This window comes from Nannobrachium achirus, assembly GCF_963921795.1.
Source record: "Nannobrachium achirus genome assembly, chromosome: 3".
Classification (NCBI taxonomy): Eukaryota; Metazoa; Chordata; class Actinopteri; order Myctophiformes; family Myctophidae; genus Nannobrachium; species Nannobrachium achirus.
Genome location: NC_137812.1, coordinates 59855506 through 59876464, shown reverse-complemented (window position 1 = coordinate 59876464; position 20959 = coordinate 59855506). Strand labels below are relative to the sequence as shown.

Genomic DNA, 20959 nt, shown 5'->3' with positions numbered 1-20959 from the left:
TCATTAAAACGTTATTTTTACACAGAAACATAATTTTCGTTGTATAGCTTCAATTAAATGCTTAATCTATATTTTTAATGTGTATATCATACAAATTAATCGTTTTTCAATGGCGTTATGGGTACTCTTATTCTGAAGAGATCGACACCGGAAGTCTTATATTTGCTGACACTAAATTTGTTCACGGAACATAGCCTTAAACAAAAACACAGCGACTGGAGTGGAGGGTCGATCAAGCACGATGGCAACAAAAAAATTGGCCAAGTAAGTTAAGAAACTGTTATTAGGATGATCCTGTTAACACATAATTGTAACAAGTTAGTCAGCTTGCAAAAGAATGAACGAAACAACGTCTGTGTAGTGGTTGGTTGGTGTTTAACTTGTGTTGATTCGAGCAGAGCTTGTTGATCATTTATGCACTATTCACCCTGTTTATTATTATTATTATTCACAACTTTACTATAGTAACTATAAAGGGGCTGGGAAATGTACCTTCTTGACTGCTGATTATTAATACTAAATCAACTGTCCGACTCGGAACATATTTTTCTTCCACAGACAACTGGGATCAGTGAGGAAGCGCTCTCAGTCCTCCACTGGACAAAGAAAACCACTAGTTTCCAGTAAGTTGGAGTGCAAATATAAAGCTATACGTACTGAATATAAATAATTACTGTATAACACAGTATATACTGATATTGTGGATGATAGCCTACTAACAGACCACTTATTGGTACTAGTGAGTAGTACAAACATTGTACTATTGTGGTTCTGCTTTGCAAATAAATCCTGTCCTAATATGAATGGCTGCCATTATGTTATTACATTATTATTATTGCCCATTCATGGCTACGTGAGACAGACTATGGTAGAACAGTTTGACTATGTGTTACATGTGATAATAATTGATATATTACTACTTGGCTATTTCAGATCAAATATTTTCATACCTGATTGTGATTGACTTTGAGTCCACCTGCTGGAGAGAGAAAAACAGCTATGGCGCAGAGATCAGTAAGTCTACTGAGTAGGACTCTACTCTAGCAAGAAAGATACAAATACGATGCATTTCTTTCTGTATGTATGATACGTTTCATATTTTCTAAAACACACATTAGTTTTCCTTGTATTCTCTGTCGACCTTTCTCCCTCTCGTCTCTATCCTTCCATCGATCACATGTCATTCACCCCCTTTTAGTTGAGTTCCCTGCTGTTCTGTTGAACACATCCACTGGGGAGGTCGAGTCAGAGTTCCATACCTATGTTCAGCCGCAGGAGCACCCTGTTCTGTCGGAGTTCTGCACCGAGCTGACTGGAATTACACAGGTGAACTTCTACACATGATTAAACATGCAGTCACATGTTTCTACCATTAATAGCCTTCTTCTCTGCATCTTAACAACGTGAGATCGCTGTCCTCACAGAGTCAAGTGGAAGCAGGGGTCCCCCTCCGTATCTGCCTTGGACGGTTCAGCCGTTGGCTACAAGCGCTACAGCTCCAAAAAGGTGTGGCTTTCCCCAGGGACCAGAGAGCCTCTGCACCTTCAGCCTCCAAAAAATCCTGTGCCTTCGTCACGTGGTCAGGTACAGTACAGTGTACACCTTCTCTTGGTCTACGACTTTGATTTGCTAAGTGGATTTACATTTTACCACAATTGGTTTATGATGTTAATTTGTTTATTTACCTGGGCTTATACCAAAGCCAAATAAGCAAATTTGTTACAGTATTTGCAACACAGAGTTAGGGTTAGCCGCCCCAACCAAAGGCCTATCCATACTGTCTCCGACCACCAAACATTTCGGTCCAGTTCAACTACAAAATGACGTCACTCGCATCTTCTGAAAAGCATTGCCCCGAATTAGAGTTCAGTAAGCTGCACGTCGGAACTCTCCGACGAAAGGTTTGGTGGTCGGAGACGGTATGGACAGGCCTTTAAGTTATAGCTGGTACTTAAAGGACCACTTCACCTCTGGGACAACCAGATCTTATTTTATTGTTGTTTAGGACACGATCAACACAATCTAAGTTATTTTTTGTGTTCAATCTGTGTTTTTAGATATTGTAGTATTTCAGCATGCTACAAAGCATCATATGATGCATTTTGCATCATATGATGCATTAGATGATGCAATATCATGCTACAAAGCATCATATGATGCTTTGTAGCACAGATTGAACACAAAAAATAACTCAGGATTGTGTTGATCGTGTCCCAAACAACAATAAAATAAGATCTGGTTGTCCCAGAGGTGAAGTGGTTCTTTAAGACAATCAAAATACAGACCAGATCTCTTACTAAAGCTTGAAAGTGTGAGAACTACTGATTTTGGTCTTAATGTGTTAAATGTGATGAGATACAAAAGCTGATAAGCTGAAATAAGACAAAAGAATTGGAAGTTCCAGAACCTTTACTTTAATGATTATAAATAAGTCTTAAGCGCAATTCAGTTGTATCATAATGTGGAAATGTTTGAGTTCTAAGTCTAACAAAATATCCCTGTGTTTTTGTGTTGTTTCAGACTGGGATCTTGGAGTGTGTCTGCAGTATGAGTGTAAGCGCAAGCAGCTTCACAGGCCAGATGCACTCAACAGCTGGATAGACCTAAGAGCCACTTACAAGGTACAGAGTACAGACACTTGCTCGCTCTCAAATTTCTCTCAGTCCTTCTTTCTGCCAATGTTGATGAATTCTGTCATGTATGTTTTGCATTTATTTTAGTCCTTCTTTCTGCCAAAGTTGACATTCTTTTATGTGTTGTTTTGCAGTCATTTTACAATAAAAAGCCAAAAGGTCTGAATGGAGCCCTGCAAGACCTAGGAATCCAGTTTTCTGGACGCGAGCACTCTGGTACTAAAACAAACATTTTGATAAAGTTATAAAAACAAAAGAATAGATAGATAGATAGATAGATACCTTTATTATCCCAAGGGGGAAATTCAGTTACCCAGAAGGTACAGCAGTTAAAGGTTACAGGACAGTAAGAGAAAAAAAAAAGAAAAGGACTGTTGTGTACAGCCGAGCGGCAAAAACAAACAAGAAAGAAGAATCAACCATACAGGAGAATCAACCATATAGAGCAATTAAGTAAAAAAAAGATATATACATAAAGTGTCGAGACAGAACACAACAACAAAGAAGTAGTACTAACGTTTCATGTAAAGGATTGCAATTTTAAGGGACTTTTCTAAGCATATTGCAAACTCAAAGAACTTACAATGGTCCAGTCATTCAAACATTAGGAACTACTTCTCAACGTAGTGCCAAAAAAATATATCCTAACGTATTCTCCCCTGACTTCTTCCTTTATTTCCCATTTGTCCTGTCCTTCCTCAGGTCTGGATGATGCACGCAATACTGCTCGGCTAGCACTGAGGATGATGCAGGATGGATGTGTGATGAAGATCACCAGAAGCGAGGAGAGGGTGAGTGTGTCTGTGCCAAGTGCCAACCCATCTGCTGCATCTCCCACACTACTAACCTTCCCCATACCATAAGACCTTTCTCAGGTGATTTCCCATCACAATCCTACCACCTTCTTAGCTCTAACTTCTCATATATCTATTACTTTAAAGATATTTGTCATCTAGATTCTAGACTGTTCTAATCCTTAAGGCTACTTGGTAATAATAGCAATGCCGTATTCATAAAACATTCTATATTTCTCATGTCTAATCACACCAATCTTTCTGCTCATAGAGACCATTGCAGACCATACCTCCGTTCGGCAATGCAAATAATAATGTTACCAGCAAGAAAGAAAAAGAGGACCACTTTAAAGAGAAAAAGGTGACGGTCCTTGCCACAGCTAAAACATCTAAGACTCCAGAATCTTTTCAACATAAGCCATGCTCAAAAAACCATAATGTGGCAGTGGACACCGGGAAGACCTCGCACTCAATCCAAGAGCTTGCTCAAGATGTCCAAAGTCTCATCTCTACTAGAACACTGCTGAATCGTGTGACTACTCCTGTGTATGGTAATGGCAACCGCAGGTCTAAAGCGGAGACTACTACAAACCTTTCTTCTGGAATGCTAATAAACAATATGTCACTACGGAACGACAGTAAAAGCCTAATTTTAGTCTCAACCACCGTGGACTGCCTGCCCCGTCTACCCCAGCTGATTCAGAGCTCTGAATCAAAGGAAATTGAAGGATTGGTACAGCAGGAGGAAAGGGAAAATGTTGTGGTTGAAATGGACGAGGGGTGTGGTTCATATGACGCTGTGGTTTTGGAGTGTGATGATGTCATCAATAATTTATACACAGAGAATGGAATTGACATTACAAACACATCAGAGTGTGGCAGTGGACCCTCTTTAATACGAGAAGAGCCAAAACATTCAGTCTGGAGTCATGCCAAATTACAGTCCCTAAATTGTGTGATAAGAAATCCAGCTGAGGAAAAAGACTCTAAAACTAAGAAATCAGAAAATTGTACTGCCAAATGCAATATGTCTACACCCATCAATAAGGAAGGCATATATCATTTTGCCATGCCTAAAACCTTTAATCAAAACTCTAAACCTCTTGCCTCCACGTCAAATCATCTCACAGGAGCAAATGGCAAAGTAAAGCACGTATCCCATAATGAATCCAGAAAGCTTGACAGTTCTCTGAGACCCATGTCCTCTGTCTCAGACAAAAACAATGCCTTATTTAAGGGGCCCGTGTCTGTACTCTCACATCAGAACCCAACCAGAACACGTTCAGAAATGCAAAAAGAATCTGTGAAGACCTCCTTTGCTATCTTTACAGACACGGCAAATCACTCTGCACTTTCACGCTCTTCTTCGAGTTGCGGTGCCTACATCCAGCAGCGTGGCGCCCCCTCTTCAATCCAAACTCCCTCTGCCCTCTCCACTTTGTCTACCAATCACTCTGCTGCTGCACCACCAACATCTAGAAAAATGACATGTAAAGTCACATCCCCACTGTGTGCGTGTGGGCGACGTTCAAAGCGCCAGATTGTGGCCAACGGCGGACCCAATCATGGCCGAGGGTTTTACTGCTGTCCGGTCCGTCGGTCAGGCAGCGGAAACGGGATCCAGAAGGGATGTGAATTCTTTAAGTGGGAGTCTGCTTTAATTCAGGGCAATTCCAAAAGAACTGCTGCTGCATCATCCGTCTCTCTCTGTTTCAACTCAAGTTCAAACCGTCATCCACATACCTCCACTTTAAGAAAGAGCTATTAAACTGTTTGAGACACTGTTGAATTCTAGTGTCGGAAACACAGGGATGATACATGGACTTTGCTGCTTTATGGTCTTTGATCATTGCTCACAATTTAAATAATCTAATTGCAAAATAACTTTTTAACACTAGCTTTTCTCCTTATCACATTCACTATTAGGAGAAGTGACAGTGATTAGTGAGAGAACTAGATGGACTACTTCTGTAGTTGAGTGCTGCTAACCATGCCACTTTTAATGTTAAACGATGATAATGAGTTTATTACATATTTTTTATTGTGGATACTAAATTATGAACAGTAAAAATGTATGAAATGTTTAAAATAAAATGTGCTGCTAACGTTTCTCTTTTTAAAAATGTTTGTTTTTATTTTCATCTGTAATGAAGCATGTAAAAAAAAATATATATGGTTGAAACATAGAACAGCAACAAATCAGCAGTAATACGTCTCCAGGGCTGCAAACCCTCCTGAATCCAGCAGGAGTCTCCTGAATTTTGACCCCATCTCCTGCGGTGCCCCTGAATTGTCATTTCTCCTGGATTGGGGGCCCAGGTTGAGGTGTTTACGACAGTCTGAGTCACACATCGTCCATTCACACACAAACTGACTTGATTAGATCGATTAACACATGGCTTCCCATTGTTACAGTTGTAAGACTACCTCTGTTCTTTTGTGTATTGTTACAGTGTGAACTGGTAGACCTGACCTCTTATATATTCGTATACTTAATGTACTATAAGTGTAGCCGACATGGCAACAAATGTGGATTAAGGAGCATGGAGTTATGTCTCAGATATAAACACACAGGGGAGAGGGGATCTTTACAATTTTGAGAGTTGGCCTGCCGAAAGAGTTATGTCAGGAGATTTCGCACAGATGTAGGCCAGGGCATAATGATTTAGCTAGGGTGCCCGAAGGTCGCCACCACAGTCAAATCAAGTTGGGCTCCCTTCGACATTCTATATAGGGGGAAAATACCCAGAAAAACATTCTTTTTCTGGGTATTTAAGTAAGATGTGAGGGGTCTAACTAGGGGTTTGTCATGATGCTGAATCCATTGCAAGCATTTGTTTTGCACAAAAAACATTCCTTTGGCTTAGAATTGCCCCAGAAAACGATGGTTTAGTGATGAAAAGTGATGAGTCATCACTTTTCACAGTTTTGTGGGCGTTTTCTGCAGCCATTTTTAGCCCAGGGAATATTTTTGGCCTTTAAGGCCTCCGACTACTACGGGCATAAACAAAGAAGGACACCGACATACATACCCAGCCAGTAGGCTACTTACACACTCTGCTAGCGCAAGTAAATATGCCCTTGAGTCCTTTAAAACGGCACTGACTGAATAGCCACTTAGAAGCGGCTGCTACTCTAAACTAGTAAAAGAACTGACCTTTCTATTGTAAATACCATTTATTTTACATTGTGTTTTACGGCAGTTTTTTATTTTTCACATATTTTCTGCATAGGGCATAGGCCTGCTGTGTTTTATTAATTGTCTGTAATTTTATGTCAAGTTAAAAAAGAACCCCAATTGAAACAAGCCCAAAAGCTTTTTTGAGGTATCGTTTTAGTTGACCTTGTACCAGTGAACTGTACTGTAATGAACCTTTTTCTATGCAAACTTCTAATAAAGCGTAGTAATTAAGTCTTCAATCAATCAATCAATCTTTGATTCACTGCCGGCGCCTGTGAGTTACATAGCAGGCTTTGATTGATTGATTGATTGATTCAATGGTTTCCACAGGAAACCATTGAAGTATCTCATATAACATTGAATGACAGACGGATAGAACACAGTACTATGGAGCAGAGGCGTCAATTGGGTATGGCAAGCTATGGCAGCTGCCATACCTTGGCTACAGGGGGGAAATAATAAAATGTACTGTAATCGTGCCTGTTGCTAAGGTATGGCAACATGACTAGTGTCTTTGCAAGACACCAGTCATGTTGCCATACCCTAGCTTTTTCTGAACTGACGCCGCTGCTATGGAGTAGATATAGTCAGGATTGGTTGTATTCCAACCAATAGCGTCCGGAGCCCTGTGTTTAAGCCCGCCCCTAGGAAATGAAGACTCATAACCGTGTGATGATGATCTGTGATTATAATAGACTGACAACAACGCGAGGCTAGTAATAAGGTTTAGTTAGTGCTTTGCAACTTAGTCTCTGTGTGTGTTAATATTTGTCACATCACCGTCCCGTTTTGTTGACAAGATGTCCGATGTGCAAAAGGAGTCGAGGAAACGCGGTAAGAAGCGCTATGGCGGCGGCGGCCACGCTAAGCGGTACAAGGGGGGCTCCAGGGAGCTGCAGGTGGGCATGCAGGGGATCCTCATCACCTGCAACATGAACGAGAGGAAATGCACCGCCGAGGCGTTCAATCTGCTCAATGAGTATGCTGAGCAGCTCTATGGAACCGAGAAGGTAATGAAGTCTACCGCACTGGTTCCCAAACAGTGGGTTGGGACCCATTTTACAGTTAATGTTTCAGGGCTAACCCTGGTAGATATGCCTAAATGTATACGAGTTTAAAAAAGGGATCTCAATGTAAACAAGCCCTGTGCTTTCCTGAGTGTATCCTTATAGTTGACCTTGTACCAGTGAACTGTACTGCCATGAAACTGTAGTCTACCTTTTCCTATGCAAACGTCTAATAAATACTTAAATCAATCAAAGACCAATGTTGGAAAATGTACTCAAATTGTACATTTTGAATAATTTACTTGAGTAAAAGTACAAAGGTATTGGTATAAAAAAAATACTTAAAAGGTTAAGGTAGGCCTACTCACTATGCAGAATGTCTCAATTATTCCAAATGTATAAACATTTTGAAAATAGCAGATCTACAAGCTCACAATGTGTCACATCTAGATCGGCTATTTTCAAATTCCGAAATGTATACTATAGGGCTGAAGTGTTTAATGTAGGTTATATAAAAATAATCCAAGTCTACAAAGTAACTAATAACTAACAATTTCAAATAATTGTCGTTGAGTATAAAAGTACAATATTTTACTCTGAGATCATGGGAGAGCACCGCTGTTCCGACCAGTTTAACATTCACCAGGTTAACATTCACCAGCGTTGGCTGGTTAGCATTTCACCAGGTTAGCATTCACCAGTGTCGGCAGGTTAGCATTCACCAGGTTAGTTTAAGGTTAGGTTTAGCTGTATCTCCGTCCTCCAGACTTTCGTCAATTATTAGCCTAAAACACTCTTGTGATTGCAGTTCAACGAGGGGAGTAGCAGTGAAGAAGAGTGTGATGAAGATGATGTTGAGGCAGCATTGAAAAAGGAAGTGGCTCAGCTGAAGGCACCCAAAGGGAAACAACAGAGGCGTTTCCAGGCGTTGGACAGTGGCGCAAACAATGTCATCTTCATCAGCACTCAAAATATGGGTAAGTGATTTTATGAATGGTCAAGATGGAGGTAGGGATGGGATGATATGAAAATGTCAAATCACAATTATTGTGACAAGAAATCACGATTTACGATATTGCGATAACCGATAATCAAAATCCATTATCCTGGGGTGGAACATTTGCAAAATAATTGCAGATTTACAAGCGTTGGATAGGGGCAACGGTGGCATAGATAAGGTTAGGGGCAAAAGTGTGACGTGACGTGACAGACGGAGAGACAGCCGGTGGAGGTATGGATAGTAACCGCGACCTGACGATCGCAATTAAATCTCCACGATACGATTGTGTTTTATCACGATAAACGATAATATTGCTTATCGTCCCATCCCTAGATGGAGGTGCTTACTTGTCTTTGGCAAAAAGAAGGATCGGGGCCACAAAACCCACAGTTCAGTAGGCGCCCTCATATGACAATTTGCCAAGGAAAAGGAAACCAACCTCATTTGGGAAATTCAGTTTGGCACATTTGTTTGGTTCACAGTACCTGTACCTGCAAAACATGACATGTTAGCTTTATTAAATTGTTGGAGAGAAAAGTGAAGGGACTGCTCCATTTGTCCTTCTAGAACCTGACAAGTTGGTGCATCATATCCTGTCTGATCTACACACCACCAAGAAGAAGAAGTCCCGTGTTATCCTCCGGATGCTTCCGGTAAGAGTCTGAAATGAATGATAACAAACTACTGTACATTTTGTTAATATGATAAAACTGAGCAGTTAAGATTTTGCTGTTTCATTATTGCATGATGTGCAAATTGATTGTAGGTGAATATTTCTTGGATGACCAAAGCGGATAATTTGACACATGACACAATGTTTTCAATGGCATTCAGTATCTCACTGTAATTTCTCTTTCACTGACCATCTGTAGGTGAGTGGAACATGCAAGGCCTTCCAGGAGGACATGGAGAAATACCTTGTTACTTTCCTGGAGCCCTGGTTCAAAACCCCCAGCCACGCCACCTACCAGATCGCCTTCAAGGCCCGAAACAGCAGCCACAACAACAGAGAGGAGATCATCAAATCAATAGCAGGTACACTGTGTAGGGCAGTGGTTCTCAACCTGTGGGTCGGCACCCCCAGGGTGGTCCCCAAATTATTTTGGGGGGTCCCCAGATGATTAGCTTAACGTGCAACGTTGCTCTCTCAACAGTAAACAAACCAACATAAAGTTTAAGTGTATAGAGGGCATCTGCACATTTCTAAAGTGACAATTTAACCCATTTAGGCCTAACCTATAGAATAGGGCTAAATCAGAAATTAGCCTACAAAACAAATATGTTGCTACATACTGTACATGTACTGTAAGCCCCTCCCAAACAGCAAAATGTGTTGGGAGGACTTTAAGGACTTTTTAATGCCTCTAAATCTAAAATAACAAATTAAACATTGGCCAAATTGTCAAATATTAGAGGCAGGAATTGTGAAAGTAGACGATCTACAGTACATGCGTTGTTAGCATGTAGATCTGCAGTTTGTTGCGAGGCGTTGTGAGCATGTAGATCGTCTGTTTTCACAATAGAACCGTGTTATACAAAATGTAATGCCTCAACTCTTAGTGCTCGTCGGGGGGGGGGGGGGGTTTATTTAATAAATAATATGATTATTTTGGGGGTCCCGGCCTGAAAAGGTTGAGAACCACTGGTGTAGGGCACATCTCAGCATCTCCCAAGTGTTTATGTCCAATGCACTTTGTAGAAGTAGACAAGACAACTTCTCAGGGGTCATGGAAGTAGGTATATCAATGGCTAACTGGTTTGTGTCCATTTTATGGAGTTCCGTGTCAGGGATGCCCAAATATGGAGTCTAGGCATTAGGCAGTCTATCGCGTCATAGACGAGGATTGATTTTGGGGTTTGGTTGGCAAAGTACACAGTGATGACATCAACCCCAAAATCAATCCTCCGGTGAGAGAGGGCGAGATCATTTAGCGACCTACAACCGGGTCGCGACGTGGTCGGTAGTTTTCACGTGAGTCACACTTGCAAATGAATTACGTCCTTGTCCCTTTTATGCCCATATATGGAGATCCCTGATGTCATAAATATATTGAGCCCATATATCTGGGAATGCCCATATATGGACATATTGTGTCAGACCTCGCCCTTCCTTGCCCTTAGGGCGGTGCTCATACTCCACACTAGAAAATACTGTTCCAGAAGAATACTTATTGCGACCGTTAGGTCGCAGTTTAGTATCAAAACCTCCACCGGCCGTCCGTCCGTCCGTCGGTCACACGTCACACGTCACACCTTTGCCCTGCTCATATCTCCGCATCAGTATGACATCACACTGCTTGGTGTGTGCCGTCAGGGTCATTTGTGTACGGTGTGATGTCATACTGATGTCAGCAGTGTGATGTCATACTGATGTCAGCAGCTATGTCTCTATATATGGAGTTATATGTTGTTCGTGTCCAAATATGGGGCTTGTGAGGTCAGACTTAGTGAGATTCGTCGGTTATCTCCATATATGGAGGGAGAACCAGCTTATGAGCCGATGAGTTGTGTCAGAGTCGAGATCCTGCTTGCATCTAATCTGTCGGTAGATAATGCCGGTCTTATATAAGGGTCATTTGTGTACGGTGTGATGTCATACTGATGTCAGCAGTGTGATGTCATACTGATGTCAGCAGCTATGTCTCTATATATGGAGTTATACGTTGTTCGTGTCCAAATATGGGGCTTGTGAGGTCAGACTTAGTGAGATTCGTCGGTTATCTCCATATATGGAGGGATGTGTTGGTTATCTCCATATCTGGAGATTCAACCTTCAACGATTTTGACATCTTGTTACTAATCTGTCGGTAGATAATGCCGGTCTTATATAAGGGTCATTTGTGTACGGTGTGATGTCATACTGATGTCAGCAGTGTGACAGGAGATAAGCGACCAACGGTCGCTTATCTCCCGATTAGGGAGTCTTACTGGTTTATATTATATATTGTGATGTCACTTGAAGCTTGACCAATCCTCAAATCCATAATTGTCCAATCAGAAAAGGGAAAATTGCAGATCTCCATTCTGCAATTTTCTCCATCTATGTAATGGAGAAATCAAATACTTATTTTCCCCACATGGACATACAACACAAAGTCACGTATTGGATCGGCTTGCATCGCTTAAAAAAGAAAAGCACCGTTTTTGAAATTGTCTTACCAGTGGGACACTTTAAAATTATTTTTTAAATGGACTCCTCATGCAGGTCTGGTGGGGAAGCTCAACCCAAAGAATAAGGTTGACCTGACCAACCCAGAGCTCACCATCATTGTGGAGGTCATCAAGGCAGTGTGCTGTGTCAGTGTGGTACATGACTACACATTGTATAGGAAATACAATGTCCAAGAAGTGTTGAAAGAGGAAGTTTCCAAACCCGATGTAGCCACAGTGAAAAAGGACGTGGACGCGACCGACCAGGAAGGGAAAAACGACGCGGCGGTGCCAGAGCAACTAGAAAAGACGGCAAGTGATGAAGTCAATGTGCCAAAGACTGACAAAGAAGCAACGGATGGTAAAGAAGAAGAGGAACAATAGGCCTGTCGGGAGAAACAGAATAGTGTAATGTCACGAGTTACGTTTTAACCACACTGTACTTCTTTCTATGTCAAATAGTGAAAATTGCCGATTTACAAGCTCACAGTGTGTTGTGAGCTTGTAGACCGGCTATTTTTGTCACGTTCAACCGTTTTTGCTGAATGTTCAGCTATTATGACATGCCCAGAATAGGGAAGAGCTAAGTTCATGTGGTTAAACCCTTTGGACTAGATGCTCCTAACCTGCCTCGTTTAATCGAAAACCAGTCTGTTCGCCCTGAAAAGTCTTAAGAATTCGCACAACGATTTTCGCCCAGAGGTGCAGTCCGTTTGCCCGCAAACCATAACTAATGTATTTCATAACAAAACCGCGAATGAGGGCTGCTCGAGCGTGCAGTGTTCACATCAGAAGTGTGTCGCAGACTCGCAGTTGTGCTTAAATAAAATTCATTTAAGTTTGTGTGTTCATACAGATGTTAATCATCGCATTATGGATGGGCTATGGATGGGCGGAGACTCCTCTTTGAGCCTGATGATTGCCCTTTCATAGAGTGATTATGTATTGACACCTGTAAAGACCTTTATGTGACTACAGTGGTGGAAAAACATGTTTTTACTTTACAAGTATCAACACTGCTATGTATAAAAATCATTTGAAAATAGCAGATATACAAGCTCACAATGCCTGTCCTCTGTTCTACTGTAGGCTACTTCTGTGTAGAAATAGTTTTCAAATGTATAACAATCATTTGAAAATAGAGAACTACAAGCTCACACTCGCGCTACCCCTCTGCATTACCATTCATCAAAGTGGTGAATTACATTGTTTCTTTTATTATCTAGATTACCGTTCATCAAAGTGGTGAATTATATTGTTTCTCTTTCACACATTTCACAGTATCATTTGTGGGGATTTAATCATTTATCAAGGAATCAAATAAGATGCAAACACACACACACTCGACACACATAATTATTATCTACTGGAGCCAGCTTTAAGTAGGCCTACAGAGGATAATTATTATCTGTGCAGATTACAACCCCCCGTTAAGTTCGGTTTGCAAATCGTTTAGTTTGGTGGGCGAACGGACAGCGCCTAAACAACACGGAATTGGAAAAAAGGGCTAAAATGGACTGGTTTCCATTTTAATCACTCATAAATCATCAGATGTAATATTTTGGTGTTTTGGACATGTTATAAATAAGTAATAATAATGAAAGAATACATGCGCCATCGTTTTGTTGTGTAGCTATGTTGCCAACTTGTTTTCCTTTTTCTTTTAGTTTTGCCCCCATGTAAAGCGTCTTTGGGTACTTAGAAAAGCGCTATATAAATCTGAGTTATTATTATAAGATTTACTGTTCTTCATTTTAAAAGAGCAGTTCAGCCCTAAACTGACTTTTTTCCCCCCTATTTATTTCTCACTTCATGGATAATTAAAAATAATATATATATATTTTTTGTCACATCCCTAAGAGAAACATTTTATTACAATAAATTCACCCCCATTGATTCCGGACGGGGGCCCAAATGCATTTGGGTCCCCATCCGGAATCAATGGAGGTAAATGTACTATAATCAAATTTTTGTCTTAACAATGCAACAACAAAAACAGAAACATGATTGAACTTAAGTCTCCGTGGCATGAGTAATCAATAGAAGAAAGTCATTTTGGGAGTGAACTACTCCTTTAAGGATTGTCAGTTTTATTTAGAATTATTTTTTATGTGCTTAGGTTGGATGAACTGTTTTATTTGTTGTGATATTCGCCATATCAAGTCAAACGGACAAAGTGTTTTGTTTTTTGTAGAAACGTGTTTTTCATAATTGCAGCGTAATTAAAGCTACCTGTGTGTTTGACTACTTTTGTTGCTCATTTTATCTAATGAACAGCACTAGAATGTGAGCCCTATGTCAGGAAAGTGAGAGAGAGAAAGCATATGTTCTATGTCCGGACAGATGCAAATGCATGTCATCCAGTGCATAATACACTTTTTTAAAGTGTTCATTTAACACCATGAGAGTGTAGACTTTCACCTACAGTATGTAGGCTTCTCAACATGATGTCCCAGTTTAGTTGTATAGTATACAAAGAGTGTCATAAATGTACTATGAATGAGATGCCTAAACCACATAGTCAAGATGAGCCTATGGTTCCCCTGATGGACTTAAAGGACAGCTTTAGTTTTTTACAACAAGGGTTCATATTTTAGATTGAAATTAAAGAATATAAAAGGTGAGTGTTAAAATTATATCATGTACTTCTTTCTATTGTTTTAGAGATTCTTATTTCAGTGGTTGGGGGCATGCATACAAGTGGCTAAATATGTCATTTTACACAGAATAAGCCCATTCCCAAGATACAACGCAACCTTTGATGTTTGGATGTGACTTATGGGGGCTAGAAGTGTTACAGTAAATAACAATAAAAAAACTGCTGGCTTATGGTGTCTAAAAAGACATATTTAGCCACTTGTACGCATGCCCCACATTTTAGCACAGTAAATGCGATAAAACAATAGAACGAAGCACTTGAAAACATTTTAACACTCACTTTTTCTTTTCTCTAATTACAATCTAAAATATGACTTGAAAACATTTTAACACTCACTTTTTCTTTTCTCTAATTACAATCTAAAATATGACTTGAAAACATTTTAACACTCACTTTTTCTTTTCTCTAATTACAATCTAAAATATGAACCCTTGTTGTAAAAAAACAAAGTTGTGCTTTAAGCCTTGGGTCTTATTGTAGGGAAATGACAAGACTTCTAGACAGACATAATGGAATGTTGGTGCAAAGAAAAGTCTCAGACCATACACGAGACCCATTCTACACAAGTGATTTATTCTTCAGTACTCATTAGAGTCAATTATCAGGGCTCCGCTAACCCACCAAATCATTATCTGCTATGCTCCTATGAAACCCACACATTAGATTTTTGCCACTCCATCTCATGTGCCCCAATCAATGTGACCTGTCAGAATTGTACCTTCAGCTCAAGGGGAAGGAGATAAGCAATCTAGATAGCCAGGGTTTTATTTTAGCTGAACCAATTAAGATATGTGAGTAGCTAACCTCCATAACGACTCCTTTAAATCCATAATAATGATTTAATAGTGGCATGGTAATAATGATGACATACTGCATTATGACAACTTCATATCGCTTATAATAGGTGGGGGGAAATGTTTTTCCTGCTGACAACTATGCTTTTTTTTTTCTTATGGTGATGTGCTCTTGAATGGTTTCCATAAGCCCATAAAATGTACTGAATACATAAGGATTATGAACATCCTCAATGCAGGTGGTAACTAAATCCAGTAACAAAACTCTTAAAATCATGGGTTTTCTTCAATCTAATTATGTTTGGCATAGACTGGAATTAAATACTACAGAATAGCAGCCATTGGTTGCTAGCTACCTTTAAAAGATAAGAAAAATATATAACAATAATTTGTTTAGTTAACCACTGGACATGTCTAATTGAATCTCTGAAGCGGCACCAAAGTCCCCTGCTTCTATAACACACACACACACGCGCACGCACGCACACATCGTACACACATTCAGGTCTTAAATGTCACAGGCCTGTGAAACAATGACATCCACAGGCACACAGTCCCAGGGGTCAGAATTAGCATCCATTGCTTTAGCTCCATATCTGACCTTTATGAATGGTTAAGTAGTGCTCTCCAGGGTCTCATTTGTCTCCCCTTACCAAAATGCTGGCTTCAGACTGCATCTGTAGAATTCACACTCACTTCAGAATGACAACTAGCCTGGGGTCAGAATACCAAGGCCTTCATTTGAGCCCCAGACCATAACTGGATGCCTTTACTAATCACAGTAGGATTGTCGCTCAGTCATCTCCCACAAGCATGATATATCAGCATCATCACTGCAGGGGAAGGAGTTTATTGTGAACTTCTGTACCTCTAATGCCTATATACTGTACATCAATGGGTTTTTTAAGCCGTGACATCATTTTGTAGTCAGACCTCCAAGCAGATTTATTATCAATATCTGTCCCTCGCTATTTCAACAGATCCGAGACAAAAATAACGACTAAAGTATAATTCTACCACTTTCCTTTCAACAACAAAGAGAAGAAAAATTAGTAAATAGTAAAAATAGTAAAAAGATTCACGGGCGCTGGGGCCAAAAGTTCTCCTCTGCCTACAAAGACTTAACAGCCCCATTTACATGCTGTTTCTTATAGACTCTTTGCACAGGAGATAGACACAGGAGAGCTGGACTTGCTCTGTGACAGAATAAGTTGTTAAATAGTATTTATTTTATACTGTATATACTACATAAACAGTATGTGACTTGAATTCAATAACTTAAGTACACACCTATTCTTGAGGGACAATCTCCTACCACAACAAAAACAAACCAGTTCAAATATATGTGTGCACGCACACGCGCGCATGTGTGTGTGTGTGTGTGTGTGTGTGTGTGTGTGTGTGTGTGTGTGTGTGTGTGTGTGTGTGTGTGTGTGTGTGTGTGTGTGTGTGGGTGGGTGGGTGGGTGGGTGTGTGTGAGAGAGAGAGAGAGAGAGTGTGCGTGTGCGAGTGTGAATAGGATTCGGTAATAAGAAATGCAAAATGCTTATCAACCCTCTACAGCCTGTCAGCTTGCCACTATTAGCTGTTACCCAGACAAATCCACAGGTAGACATAAATTGCTCATATAGATTGCAAACATTCCTATTTGTTCCTGCAGAATTGGAAGAATCCTCTGACGGATTTGGTTGATTGGGAAGGGAAGAGATTTTCTGGAATTATGGAGATGTTGTAATGGGGCCACTAATGTTGGGAAAATGAGAGTTGAAGTTTTAGAAAGCAAAGCAATAAAAAAAATATATACATTTTGAAAGATAGATTCATGAGCAGCAAGATGGAAAGGGGCTACAAGAAAGCTTTAGCTCACAACATTTCCAAAAGCAGTTACACACAGAAATTCACTCATTCATTGGAATCACTTGTATAAACCTAGCTGTGCCTGCAGTACGTGGGTACTTTCCATATCAATGGAGATTGTATGGCTTTGGCACAGCGAGAAACATTTTAGCATAATGCGATCAAGAACCTTGACAATTAGGCAGATAGTAGAGGAAATGTGTGTGCCGAAGCCAGAAGGATAGTATTTGGGAAAGTCGAACAGAAGAACAGAAAAGAGGTCAAGAGAAGAGGTTATAAGATGGGTGGAACTGGGGCACCAGTCGTGTGACGCTTAGGCCATGGCTACACAGAGCTGGATTGTTCATATATCCCGGTTTTTCAGATATTTACATAGAGAAATATCTGGGTCCACACGGAGCTGGATATTTCATATATCCCGTTTTTTCAGATATCCACATAGAAAAATATCAAGGTCCACACGACAAAGATATCTAGGTCTAACAAGCACACACACAGTAAAGTCTTCAGAGATATCAGGGTTCCCTGTCTACACGGATCCAGTGAATCGGATATTTTTCAATCTCTTCACTTATTTATCCGGTTTTAAAAATATCCAGCTTCGCAGCCGAAATATCCAGCTTCATGTGGCTGCAAGCCCCAAACGCATAAAAAAATGTCTAGCTTCAGAAATATCCAGCTCCGGGTAGCCATGGCCTTATACGCTTTTATTACATTTCTTTTCTGTGTCATTTTAATAAACAAAGGGAAGTTAAAAACTGAGACTCTGAGTTCTTGTAAGGTAAAGGATTTCTCTATGAATTGAGTACAAAAGGATCCCAATGTAAACAAGCCATTGTGCTTTCCTGGGTTTAAATCCTATTAGTAGACTTTGTCTCTGAACTGTACTGTCCTGTGCTTTTCCTATGTGAACTGCTAATAAGAATATTCAATCAATCAATCAATAAGAAGATAAAGTTATAAAAATCAATTGAATGACCTTGCAATGGGATACTCCTATTATGATAGCATCCATTTACTTACTGTATACAGTACAGTATAGGGAACATCGGCTTTCTTTGACCTAATACAATAAATGTTTGAACAGCATGACTGGCATGAGAGGGAACAATTATAAATGTTTGTGACAGTGGGTACCAGTTCCATGGTGTTCAGGTGTTTGGGACTTGGGAAAGTATGAAAATAAGTCATTATACTTTTGGCTTTTTTCTATTCCAATATTTCACAATCCTACTCAATTAGAATAAATATTAGTATATTCCACTTCTATTGTTCTGGTAGTAGAGTCAGCTGTCATAGCAGACTGTGAACATGATTGTGACACTTAGTAATTGTCAGATGTATGAAACACAGACTGGCTACACAAAAGGATATACAACATTAACAGGATTGGGGATGGTGGAGACCAGCTGTCTGTGAAGTACCAGAGAATAAAAGTGGAGTGAACATGAGTCGGAGCAAAAATACGAGAGGGATGCGGTAGAAACTTCACTGAAGGAGACAAGATGATTGGTTCTTATTTTATCCAGGCAGATTGACACAGAAGACTTTATTATTTACAGCAATGGCCTAAATTAGCCTAAACGCAGCGGTTAAATGCAACATCAAACACAGGGGGACACAGCAGGGGGCTTCTGGTCTCCAGCTTGGAGATGGGTGGCGTGTGGGTGTGCATTTGCGTGTATAGTTTTTGTAGCGCTAACAATCCAACCATTTGTACCGAGAACAGTGGATGAGGGGGCACTTTTCATGTCCCATATTTATTCAATTTTCATATGCACACATAGACGGGTACACACTCCTCAACAGAGGTTCCTTTGATGCTTGTCGATACCGCTGCGTGATGATGTCATACGACAGAGAGCAAGGCAGGGAGGGATGATCAAAGGGGAGAGGGAGGGATGAAGAGGAGGGAGGAGAGGATATCCAAGACAACAACGGGACAAAGATGGCGACCGCTTCCAATATGGGACGTCCACCAGTGTCCAGACCGCTGCGTCATCAGGATGAACCCTGTCCGCGCTCCAGCCATGTTTGCCGCACCTGCTTTCTCAGGATGACCATCACCTTGACACACTGGAGCCACCTAGCCACCATCAGCCACCTCTGCCACCGGGCTAGCACGGTAAGACCTCCGTCTACCTCAACCTCTTCTCCGCTGCCGCTAAAACCGCCAACCTCCTACGCCCCGTTGTCTGTTTTTTTTTTTATCATTTCGTCCCAAGCATTTATCATGTTTTGCCATTCACACTAATAACACATTTCTCTCCCTCTTTTTTTCCTTTCTTTTACTCCATCCTTTCATCATGGTCCTTTTGGCTTTTAAGGCCTCTCTTGGCCATCAAAGGCAGCACATCAATTGCTTTGACTCCCAAGAGTGTGTGTGTGTGTGTGTGTGTGTGTGTGTGTGTGTGTGTGTGTGTGTGTGTGTGTGTGTGTGTGTGTGTGTGTGTGAGAGAGAGAGAGAGGGGTGTAAAAGAGAAAAAGAAAACAGATCCTACCAAAGATCAAGACACGCTTTCATGCCTGATTTTGGCCTTGCTTGAGTTTTTCCTCGTATCCTAGCTCTATCTACCCTAATTTTCTCCTTGTTTGAGGCTACAGATCGCCTCACAACAACCCATCGACATTTTCTCCCAACCCTCTACGGTCCATATTCCACGTTCACTGAATTTTTTTTATCGGATGCTTTTGTGGGGAAATTGATGCAAAGACATTTTTCTTTTTTCTCTCTCTCTTTGAGAATATTCTCCAGCTTGCTGGCTACAGGGCCAGAGCTCTCCCCTATGATGACAATACGTGAAACAATATTTGAATAAGCAGCAGGAGGGCAGCCAGCTAATCCACTGTGGCTAATCCAGTATTGGTAGAGGCCATATTGCTAGCTGGTGTATTCAACCCCATCACAATACACATCAGCAGGATGCCATGGCAGATATACTGACACTCCTTTGCTACAGACATGGCTGAGAAGGGCCAGCAGATGGATGGATGGATGGATGGATGGATGGATGGATGGATGGATGGATCTATCCATGGATAGACGGATGGATAGATTAATGGTTGGATGGAAGTATGGAATGGTTCATTGTTTGATGGAGACCTCTTACGTTGATGGTCTCTCTTTTCGTTGTCAAATAATCATCGAATAGTAGGGGACTTCCCTCGACTCGAATAGCTGACTGCCTGTGTTAACGTTCATTTATGAATGTACAGTATATAAGACCAGAAAACCAAGATATCATCATATGGTGCATCGTGCATGTAATGAAGGGGCCACTGTATTGGATCATTCATTTCTCTTGTTTTTTGGTTTGTTTATTTAATTGCAACTGAACCAAAACACCCGTCTCCTGTCAATACTTTAAAAGAGCAGAGGTCTGTTTCTCTTTCAAGAGGTGTATAATGAAGATTTCACTCTCTCTGTGAGTATCTAAATGGGTCATTGTGTTGGAGGAGGCCCCCAAGAGATAAGCCTGTTTCTGACAGGCCTCCGTACAGACGCCTAAATCTGCTCTGGCAGCTGGAACAAAGGACCCCAGAGCTGGACCGACATGCAGAGAAAAATGCATCTCACTAGTCTTAACAATGAACTTAAAATTGGAAATCCACTTTTTAACAGGAAATGGCTATTTTGTGTGTTTATCTATATACTAGCTTTGCTTGAGTAATAATGTATAATAATTCTCAACCATACCATTCATATACTGTACAATGATCAAACCTAAACAAGTTATTTGACTCAGGTCAGAGTGAGAGCAGCCGTTAATAGACCTTGAACCATGTCACTGAATCAGTGACATAATAGTTCAATATACTGTTTGATTCTAAGTGTAATACAAGATTGGTTGTATTCCAGTGACTCAAGAATTTCCAATGCCATG

At 40.6% G+C, this 20959-nt stretch overlaps 2 protein-coding genes across 2 annotated transcripts; both read left to right on the top strand.

The window, feature by feature from the left end:
* Window positions 1-202: 202 nt before the first annotated feature.
* Window positions 203-4906, top strand: eri2 (ERI1 exoribonuclease family member 2; the record flags this gene model as incomplete). The annotated part of the gene is made up of 10 exons (XM_080722699.1): window positions 203-264; window positions 559-623; window positions 934-1014; window positions 1199-1326; window positions 1425-1584; window positions 2521-2621; window positions 2768-2849; window positions 3336-3424; window positions 3699-4207; window positions 4759-4906. Exons 1-10 carry the CDS (start codon window positions 242-244, stop codon window positions 4904-4906), a joined length of 1386 nt encoding a protein of 461 aa, XP_080578825.1. The 5' UTR covers window positions 203-241.
* A 2410-nt stretch (window positions 4907-7316) lies between these two features.
* On the top strand, window positions 7317-13913 carry thumpd1 (THUMP domain containing 1). The gene is made up of 5 exons (XM_080721701.1): window positions 7317-7618; window positions 8424-8592; window positions 9183-9268; window positions 9488-9650; window positions 11821-13913. Exons 1-5 carry the CDS (start codon window positions 7409-7411, stop codon window positions 12147-12149), a joined length of 957 nt encoding a protein of 318 aa, XP_080577827.1. The 5' UTR covers window positions 7317-7408; the 3' UTR covers window positions 12150-13913.
* The last annotated feature ends 7046 nt before the right edge of the window (window positions 13914-20959 follow it).

Coding starts and splice junctions, on each gene's coding strand:
- thumpd1 (XM_080721701.1), top strand. CDS start 7,409: ATGTCCGATGTGCAAAAGGAGTCGAGGAAACGCGGTAAGAAGCGCTAT. Junction 8,593..9,182: donor CATCAGCACTCAAAATATGG/GTAAGTGATTTT, acceptor TTGTCCTTCTAG/AACCTGACAAGTTGGTGCAT. Junction 9,269..9,487: donor TTATCCTCCGGATGCTTCCG/GTAAGAGTCTGA, acceptor GACCATCTGTAG/GTGAGTGGAACATGCAAGGC.